Raw genomic sequence first — 10,814 nt, forward strand, 5'->3', positions numbered from 1 at the left:
CCAATGTTAATTTTTCTTATTAAATTAGTTGTTGCATTTGCATATTTCTCTGCATATTTGTCTGATTTTGTGCATTTAGCTACTACTTGGTTGAAGTAACATTTTCTTTTTTAAGAAACTTTTTATAGCATTTCACTAATTTGAGTTAAACTTTTTGAAAAACTTGTTTGAAGAAATTTCATTTTGGAACATGGTTTTAGAGCTTGAACACACAAAATCAGTGAGATTTTGAGCCTATTTGATTGGTTGCATTTTATCAACCAATATTTTATTTTTGGTGTGTGTTTTTCTCTCTAAAATTGTGATCTTTGTCTTGCTTAATTCTATATTTCCATGGTTTGATGTATGTATGCACTTATATGATTGAGGCCTTTGTTTTACTGAGCTTACATACCCATATGGCCTTAACCTTTTCATTATCCATTGCAAACCAATTTTGAGCCTATTTTACCCCTTTGTTCTTTACTTTAGCTCATCACTAACTCTAAGCGGAAAACAATAATGTCCTTAATTTGAATCCTTGGTTAGCTTAGACTAGTGAGAGTGCTTATGATTTAAGTGTGGGAAAAGTGGGTTTGGAAACGTTTGGTTTAAGAATTATGCATTGTATATCTTTATGAAAATGTGAAAGAAATGTTTAGGACATATTCATGCATTTAATAATTTAATCATATGCATTGAGAAAAAAATAAATAAATAAATAAATAAAAATAAAAAAAAGAGAAAGAAAAAGAAAAAAATAAAGGAGAAAATAAAGGAGAAAAAGAAAAGAAAAAGAGCAAATAATAAAAAGGGGACAAAATGCCCCAAAGTAAATGGTGAAAGCAATGCATATGTACTGTACTTGAAATTAGAATGCATGAATATGTGGAAAACATGGTTAATAGATAGTTAGATGTGGTATTATGATTACATGGATTGTCTAAAGTTAGGTGGAAAGTTTAAGTTAATTAAGGATTCAAATTTTAGTCCACTTGGCCAAATACAATCCTACCTTGACCCTAACCCCATTACAACCCTTAAAAGACCTCTTGATATGTGTATTTGTGCATCAAATTTGTGTTGATTGGTAGAAGAAAAGCAAGCCTTAGAAAGCAAGGTTAGTAGAGGATTGAGAGAATCGAACCTTAAACACATGAGTTATTAGAGTGTATACACTTCCAGTGAGGGTTCGATGCTCGATTCCTTGTTCCCGACTTTCATGAGCTATCTTCTTCTTGCAAATCTATTTGTACTTCATTTTTATGATTTGAATTAGTAAAATCCAGTTCATGTATGTTCTTGGAAGATTTATTTACTTTTAACCAAGTAGGTAGAAACATTCTGCATGTAGTTGCATTCATATAGATAGGTTGTATTTCATACATTCTATCATTGCTCTTCACCCCTTTATAGCTTCTCTTGAGTTTAGCATGAGGACATGCTAATGTTTAAGTGTGGAAAGGTTGATAAACCACTATTTTACAATTTATCTTGTACTCAATTGAGTGGATTTTATCAAGTCCTTACCCACTTATTCATAGAAATCGCATGTTTTACGTTTTCTTTCCTGATTTTGTGCTATGATTGAAAACATGTTTCTTTGACCTTAATTTTATTAATTTTGATCCTCTCTTATTACCATTCGATGCCTTGATATGTGCGTTAAGTGATTTTAGGGATTACAGGGCAAGAATGGCTTAGAGGATGGAAAGGAAGCATGCAAAAGTGGAAGGAATACAAGAAACTGAAGGAACTGCTAAAGCTGTCCAGCCTGACCTCTTGGTACTAAATCGACCATAACTTGAGCTAAAGAGGTCCAAATGACACGGTTCTAGTTGTGTTGGAAAGCTAACATCCGGGGCTTCACAAAGATATATAATTTGCCATAGCTGCCACGAAGCCAGGTGACGCAAATGCGTGGATCACGCGGATGCGTGACCTGGCAGAAACGCAATCCACACAAACGTGTGGACGACGCTTCCGCGTCACTTTCCCATGACCTGTACGTACCAGAAGATGCTGGGGGCGATTTTTGGGCTGTTTTTGACCCAGTTTTCGGCCCAGAAAACACATATTAGAGGCTATAAAGTGGGGGAATGCATCCATTCATTAACATATCTTCCATTATTCACTTTTCATAATTTAAATGTAGTTTTAGAGAGAGAGGATCTCTCCTCTCTCTTAGGATTTAAGATTTCTATTCAGATTAGGATTTCATCTTCTTCATTCCAGGTTTAATATTCCTTTACTTTACTTTATGTTTTCTTCTACTTCTATTTATTCTATTACTTTAGTTGATTACTTGATGTTGCCAATTTGGTTTATGGATTCCTATGTTCAATCTAACTTTTTATTTAATATAAATTGAGGTATTTCAGATTTGATTTTGCTTTATATTATTTATGAATGCTTTTAATTTAATTTAAGATATTTTTCCCTTTTGGCTTTGGTTAAGTGATTGGTGACGCTTGAGTTATCAAACTCGAGGTGTTGACTGAAAATTAGAATTCTTTGCTGATTAATTTGGATTCCACTAACTCTAGTCTTTCCAAGGGAAAGACTAGGACTTGAGGATTCATATTGATTTATCCACCTGACTTACCTTCATAGTTAGAGTGGGAGCAAAATCCAATTCTCATCACAATTGATAAGGATAACTAGGATAGGACTTCCAGTTCTCATACCTTGCCAAGAGCTTTTCTAGTTATTAGTTGATTCCTTTTTCCATTTACTATTCTTGCTTTTTATCTTATACATTAAAAAAACCCCACAAACATATCTTCTTCCATAACCAATAATAATTCATACCTCCCTGCAATTCCTTGAGAAGACGACCCGAGGTTTGAATACTTCGGTTATAAATTTTATTGGGTTTATTACTTGTGACAACCAAACTTTTGTAAGAAAGGAATTCTTGTCGATCTAGAAGCTATACTTACAACGCGAATTTATTGTGAAAATTCTACATCGCGCGAGAGTTTCGTTCTTTCAAGAACATGGGTGCTTTACCTGCATGCGGTGTCAGTAGGACTGAAATCGGACGGAAGAATTTGGAGGTTGGAACTCGGACGGTCCGATTAGAGGGCACAACTCGGATCGTCCGATTTGTGCGGTCCCAGCCACGTGTCGCGCGTTCATTTCCCCACAAAACGGTACCCCTTATACCAACATGCTTCCTTGAACCTCAACTCACTCCCTTCGAGTCACTTTCATAGTGAACCCCACCAGCAACCCCTTTCCTCTCTTCTTCTTCTTCAGCCTCCAAAACCCCATTGTTCTTCATGAAAATTTGAAGGAAAAATTCACAATGCCAAAGAAACAAAAATATAAGGATGTTGATCGTCCTGAACTTCATATTATACATTATCTCAGCCACCCTGATTATGTAAGTTTAGTTTTTAAATTTTTTTTATATTTCAGATTTATTATTATTGTTAAAAATTTAGGAATATATATTTAATTGAAGTAAATATTATATGTTATAAAATTATTATTATTATTGTTAGAAAGTGAATTTAGGAACATATAGGTTAAGAAATTGTGATTATCGTTAGAACTTGGGAATTTATTGTTGAAAGTATATATATACAATTGTAGTTGATTAGTGAACTTTTTAATTAATGATAATATTTAAATTGATGTAATGTGATAGATTAGTAAAAATATATGTTTAAAATTTTTTTTGTAATAATTTTAGAAATTATAATTAATTATTACGTTTAAGTTGTATAATTTTTGGAAATGGTTTGGGGAATTTTGAGTAAATTAGGTAGAATTTTTTGTAATATTTTTTTGTTTGTTGTTAGATTTTTAATTGAAAAAAATATGTTAGTGTAGCTGACGGTTTAATGAAGTGAAATTTTATTAGTTAAACAAGAATTGAATTTATTTATTAGTTATTATTAGTAGTAAGATAGTTTATTGTTAGTGACTAAATAAATAAATAATTATGTAATTCAATACTCAGTTGGAAACAGAATGAGTAAAATATGTATAATGATAATATCATAATTTTTTATATTTTATAAAGCATTCAAAATAATTTATAGGGTTGTTAATTAAATTTAGCAGTTAAGTTAATTACTTGGGGCTTTAGTAAATTTGATTAAGTAAAATTATTTGTTTAAATTGGATTTAGTAAAATTATATATCATAGCTTTGTGATTTCAATTATTATGTCTTGTTTAGTTAATTGTAAAAATTATTTAATAATGATAGTTAATTAATTGATAGGTTAGGTTAGTCATACATGGTAATTACTAAATTAACTAATTAACAAAAATTAACTAATTAAGTTGCCCTTCTTAGGTGGTTTAGACATGTGAGAAAAAGACCGATAGAACATCCAGTCAGGAGAGTGGATGAGATGGAAGATGGACAAGGGACGAAAGACAGAGGAAGACCTAAGAAGACCATTTATGAGGTGGTCAAACGAGATCTACATGTAAACGGTCTCTCTGTAGACATGATACATGATACATGACAGAGCACAATGGCGTCGTTTGATTCATGTAGTCGACCCCACTTAGTGGGACAAGGCTTTGTTGTTGTTGTTGTTGTTGTTGTTGTTGTTGTTGTTGTTGTTGTTGTTGTTGTTGTTGTTGTTGTTGTTGTTGTTTTTGTAGAGTTCACGGTATCTGACATGTGATCACCCACTCCCTCCGAATCGGTACAATGATAGGGTTGAGGAGCATTTACGGTTTACTGGTTTCTTGTATGTTTTCCAAATTGGAGTAGTTCAATGTCAGAAAGTACTGGTAAATGCTCTAGTCGAAAGGTGGCATCCAGACACACATACCTTTCACCTTCCTGTTGGTGAATGTGCTGTGACATTGGAAGATGTTGCTGTTATTCTTGGTCTTCCAACAGACGGTCTTCCAGTCACAGGGATGACTATGAGTAGTTTTGAAGCCTTAGAGGTGGAGTATTTGCAGCAATTTGGGATTGTACCGAGGAAGTTGGACTGTAGAGCAAGCTGCATAAAACTGACGTGGCTTCGAGATCTAAAAGAACGATTACAGTTGGTTGACGAAACCAGCATGCAGAGATACGTAAAGTGCCACATTATGTTATTATTTGGTACAGTCTTGTTTGGTGACAATTCTGGGGCATCTGTGCACTGGAAGTTCCTGCCTTTGCTTCGTGATTTTGGCAGTATCAGACAGTACAGTTAGGGATCTGCATGCCTGGCACACCTGTACAGGTCATTATGCAAGGCATCTCATTTTGACTGCAAGAAAATCGATGGTCCGCTAACACTTCTGCTAAACTGGGCTTGGATCCGTCTCCCATATCTAGCGCCGGTTCCTCGGGAACCCCGCAGTTTTCCACTTGAAAACAGGTAACATTATCTTACACTTACATCCTATCTTCATATTTAGAATCCAATTGTGTTAATGAATTAAGTCATATTAGGTGACGTAACTGGGAGCGTGGAGATCGACGCTTTAGGTATCTTACGCTTGAGCACTTTAGGAAAGCCTTGGATGATCTCCAAGAAGGCCAGGTGTGTAGTTATTAAAGAAGTATTTGATTCGGGTTTAGTGTTAATGTTATTTGGGTTGTAATCATCTGTTTCTTTATTTTCCGCAGTTTGTGTGGCATGCTTATGTTGTTGATCGCATTGATACAGACATAATTCCTGCAGACATCTACATGCACTTGGTTGTGTGAAGCGCTACGGTGCTGTTAGTGTCTTTTGAAATCATTGAGTGGCATGCAACCGATAGGTTTAGGCGACAGTTTGGTTTCGTTCAAGGAGTTCCTCATCAGGAACGGAATCTAGACAAGGCACACGGAATGGTCCTGATTGGTCCTAAGAATCTTGACTGGGCCACGGCCACGACTCATTCATTTTGGGTGATGCAGTGGACAAACAGGTATAATCATATTCTTACTGAGCTTCCCGTGCCTCCACAGCATCCCTTGGATATTTACATGTACTGGTACCGTGCAAGATATGGCAACCACTTGAACTTGTCGGATCGTGTGGGTCAAGAGAATGACGAGGGTAATCAAGTTATGGATGATGACAATGAAGAACAGGAGCTACAGTCACCGCCACCTCCACCTCCACCTCTACCTCCACCTCCACAAGAACAACCACAATCCTCAAACCCATATGTACCTCAAACACAGTTTACCATATCATATCTAATACATCAACAGTATTGGGGTACTCCACAGCTTGACTCAGGAGATGGAGCATCTTTTAGCCAGTTACTTGGGTTCATGGTTGCAGAAGCAGATCAATCACAGTACGGCCATCAGCCTGATATCATGGCTGGTAGGTATTCCTTGGACGCGATGCATCCATACCGTACTTCCTCGGTTAGTACTGGAGGGTTGGTATCTGGTAACTCTAGTAGGAGTGACAGTGGTAGAGGAATTCTTAATAGTCAAAACCCTCGCCGTGTTTTAATGGGTCTAATTGAAGAAAATTCTAGGACAGCTGAGCTAGAGACAGACGAGTATTGAGGATGACGAGGAGGATGAAGATGAAGACATGGAAGAAGTGAAGAATCTCGTAATGATGCTTCTGGTGATGATGATGATGGTGCAGGTCCTATTATTGCTTTATTCTTTAGCCAATTGATTATATTATATTCATATATGGTTGATTTGCTTATATTATATACTTGCTGGGTCAATTGATTATATTATATTCATGTATGGTATTTGTGTTGATTTTATTATATTATAAACTTGTTCAATCAACTAATTAAGTTATACACAGGTGAGGCACGAACTCCAGCTGAAATAGTTAAAGGCTACAATCTCAGGGTTGATCCGCCATGTCGTAGCGCTAATCAATACACTTCGTCCCTGTTCAAAAGGATCTCCAAGAAATACAAGGATCTTGTGGATGACGTAAAGTGGGCAAGGAGAAAGTAGCTTTTGTGTAGTTAGTATTATTATTGTGTATGTTATCGAACACTTTTCTATGTATCGTTTGAATGTTCTATGTATTATTACAATGCATATCATGGAGTACTTTTCTATCGCAAATGGCATATAGTAGTTTGATATCAGTTACAATGTTTCAAATAACATACTTTATACCTTGGATAAGTTATATAGAGTCGCAAATATCATAGCTACTTGGATTTAACGCAAAATACATAAATCTACTGAGCATTATTGCCGGCACTTGCACCACCTACCTGACGGCATCTACTACAGCTGTGTCCCTCAGCCCCACATTGCTTACATCGCCTAGGACGACGTAATATTCGCATGTCCATCTCGTTCAAGAAGCGCGTCATCCTTGGACGACCTTTGGTAACTCGTCTCAGGTACGAATTCGGTACGAATCGAGGCCTGTTGTAAGCAGGCCATGTAGTAGGATTCCCTAGTGGCCTAAACTTGGCTCGGTAAACCCGTCGAACTTGGTCCATCTTATACACATTAAGAACATACACTTGCCAATCTAGTCATTGATTTTCACAACATGCAAACACATGTCGACAAGAAATTCGGTCCACCTAGAACTCACCGCAGTCACATCATTGTCGACGGAGGTCGACGGTATACTCCATTGCACTTGGCATCTCACGCACTTCAAAGACCTCATTTTGCCTGTCGAAGCAATTCACCTGGATGTTTCCTGATGCAAGTTGATTTGCATGCAATTTGGAGGTCACAAGCTTAGAAAAAACATGGCCGGCATTAATCTGAGCCTCCGCCTCGATAAGTTGCTTTGATAAGTGCAGTGATGGGGAGATTGTGTGCACCCTTCAAGATTGAGTTGATGCATTCCACGAGGTTCGTCGTCATGTGACCCCATCGGTAACCACCGTCGAATGCCAATGCATACTGTTCGCGGGGATTTGGTTTAGCCAGTTAGTGTAAGCCTCGCCCCGTTCTCGTAAACGTTGGTAACGCAATTCGTACTCGCAGACCGTCCTCGAATATCCTGCACAATAAGAAAGGACAAATCACAAAAAAAAAAACCAATAACAGTACACTGTTAATAATGAACTTCAAATTACAACGAGGTTACCTATATTGACGATAAGTTTTTGTAGGTACAGTGCCTTGAACTTTCTTAAAAAATTCGACTCTATATGCCTGATGCAAAACATGTGAAAAGCTCTGGGAGGCGACCAAGCTCCGTTAATGCGGGCCACAGCTGCATTGATGGATTCGCGTCGGTCAGAGATCAGTCCCATACCATCTCGAGTCACTACATGTTGTCGCTGGTTACTCAGAAAAAAGTGCCACACATCAGAAGTCTCTCCCTCCACAATAACAAATGCAATTAGGATGATATTGTTGTTACCATCCTGTGAAACTGCAACCAACAGACAACCCTTATACTTTCCGTACAAGTGAGTCCCGTCTACTTAGACAACTAGTTTACAATGTCTGAATACTCTAATACATGGGTAATAACTCCAGAAGACTCTATGCAACACCCGGATATCAGTAACCAAGTCATCGCCTTGATATGCAGGCATAGTCTCAAAATGGACAACTGCTGATGGCTCCTTATGACACATGGCCTCAAACTATATAGGCGAAGCTTCGTAAGATGCTTCCCAACCTCCAAATATTTTTCCACTGGCTTTTGCTTAGCCAACCATGCTTTCCGATAGCTGATAGTGTAATTAAATTCGAATGTACTTCTGCAATAACTAATTTCACCTTTATCGAGGGGTCAGCCTCAACCAACGGCTTTATTGCTTCTGCAATTGTGTTCGAATCCAACTTCGAATGATCCTGAAAAATGGTTGCTCTGGTGCAAGTGTGACTACCATTATACCTCATTATAACCCAACAGTACTTTCTACTAATCATGCTAACCCTGATAAGCCAATCACAACCTGACCCATACTGCGTACATTTGGCATAAAATGTCAGCGGCTCCGACTCATAAACCTGGTAGTCTACACCTCTTCGGATAGTATAATCTTTCATTACTCTAATAACAGCTTTCCTGGAATTGAATTCCATTCTCACAGCAAATTCACCATCTACGACAACAGGAATTTCTACCACGACGACAGCCGTAGCGTAAATATTTAATACACAAATATTTAATAAGTGCAATTAAAAGTAAATCAATAATCATTATATCAAACTTAATATAATTAATAAACACTAATTAAAAGCATAAGCACATAAATAAATACTAATTAATAAACAATAATTAATATTTAACTTAAACAATGACTAACTAGAAATAATATTATTAACTAAACAAACACAGAAACAAATGCTAATTACGTATATTATCACATGTCACGTAACTATTTGGTCACATCGATCAATATAAATTATTATAAAATTCTAATCCTTCGTATATACATATAGGCAATTACGTGCCTGCATTCGTATACTCCGGAAACTTCGAAGCATGCATGGCTTCCAAGTCCAAAACTCGCATGAAAGACGGCTCCTCAAACGGATGTTCGTTTGCGAGTGTATTTGCCACGTCAGTCACATTTGGTGCCATAGTGCCGTCACCTTGGTCTTCGTCTCCATCTGGACCAACAACTTCGTAATTGCTTTCAAACTCTTCCTCACTGTCGCTGTTGTAATCTTCCCGTTCAATATTTAGGTCGGCTTCAGACTGTTCGAATTCAACATACACTTCAATAAACGATATCTGACCGCGACTTTCAATGTACATTGAAAACATCTCTTGCATGCTCGCTTCATCAGTTACATATTTCGTCTGAAATTGAACGAATCCACCAAATACCGGTATGGGATACCTGTATAAAATACCTGTATTCTCCTAGACAACCCAGATTCTATCTTCTCACAAATTACACCTTTTAGTTCCTCGAATGAGATTGTGAATGGAATAACAATATCTAACGAATTTTCACAAATAAATTTCACTCCTTCATTTGTTTCTAACAAAATCTGACCGAAATAATATACTTTCAGTAAGACTCTATTATCCATTTTTCTCACTCACATGAATAAACTTCACACTCAAGTTATTTTTCTTCGTTCGAAAGAACAGAGAAAGATAGATGGAGGTGCTGAGGGAAGAAGATGATGAATTGAAGAACTGCTCTAATCAGTCCAATACGAGCTACTCACACTTATATAATGTAAAAATATATATATATATTATACTCAACTCGGACCCAGCGATTACCGTTAACGTATTCAAATATTTATTAATCAAATTCGGACGGTCCGATTTGATTTTAGAAAAAAAATTACTAATCGGATGGTCCGATTAGTCACTCCTAAAATTCAAAATTTTTCCTCCCTCACAACTCGGACCATCCGATTTGGTTATCCAAATTTTTTTGTACAGAATTCAGATGGTCTGATTTCTTCCATCAGGTCTCAGCAAAAACTGTCCCACATCTATGTATAGCACTCCCATATTCCATATCAACGCATAACTCACATATAGCTGGCATATCTAAAATAATGAGCCTCTTTGCGGTAATGTCATTGATTCACCATGACTTTTGTAAAAGTTAAAAAAAAAACAAACAAAAGCTTAGTTGTATCTTTGATTTTGTAAAATTTGTTCACTGTAAAATCTTTAAAACAAAAGTATGTAATTAAATACATAAGATAATTAATTTTTTCTAAAAAGAATCAAACAGTCACATCTTTTTACAGAGGATGGGGGACGAGAGCGTGGATGATGATAAGAAGACAGCAAGCAATATAGGATTTAAAAAAAAAAAAAAGAATTCTAAAGTGAAGTAGTGGTTAAAATGATAAATTGAGAACCTAATCATCTTGAATTAAAATAATAGGACTCTGATATGATAAAAATTATGAATTCAACCGTGATTAAAATTAAACAAATGTTATGTACACACATTTGTATATAATTATTGCATTATTTAATC

The 10,814-nt window shown here is 36.4% G+C and overlaps 1 protein-coding gene across 1 annotated transcript; it reads left to right on the forward strand.

The window, feature by feature from the left end:
• On the forward strand, positions 3,089-5,410 carry LOC110270119 (protein MAIN-LIKE 1-like). Its single transcript, XM_021118771.1, has 2 exons — positions 3,089-3,367; positions 4,608-5,410. The coding sequence occupies exons 1-2, from the start codon at positions 3,290-3,292 to the stop codon at positions 5,154-5,156; spliced, it is 627 nt and encodes a 208-aa protein (XP_020974430.1). The 5' UTR covers positions 3,089-3,289; the 3' UTR covers positions 5,157-5,410.

Source organism: Arachis ipaensis, chromosome B03 (genome assembly GCF_000816755.2).
Source record: "Arachis ipaensis cultivar K30076 chromosome B03, Araip1.1, whole genome shotgun sequence".
NCBI classification, from domain to species: Eukaryota; Viridiplantae; Streptophyta; class Magnoliopsida; order Fabales; family Fabaceae; genus Arachis; species Arachis ipaensis.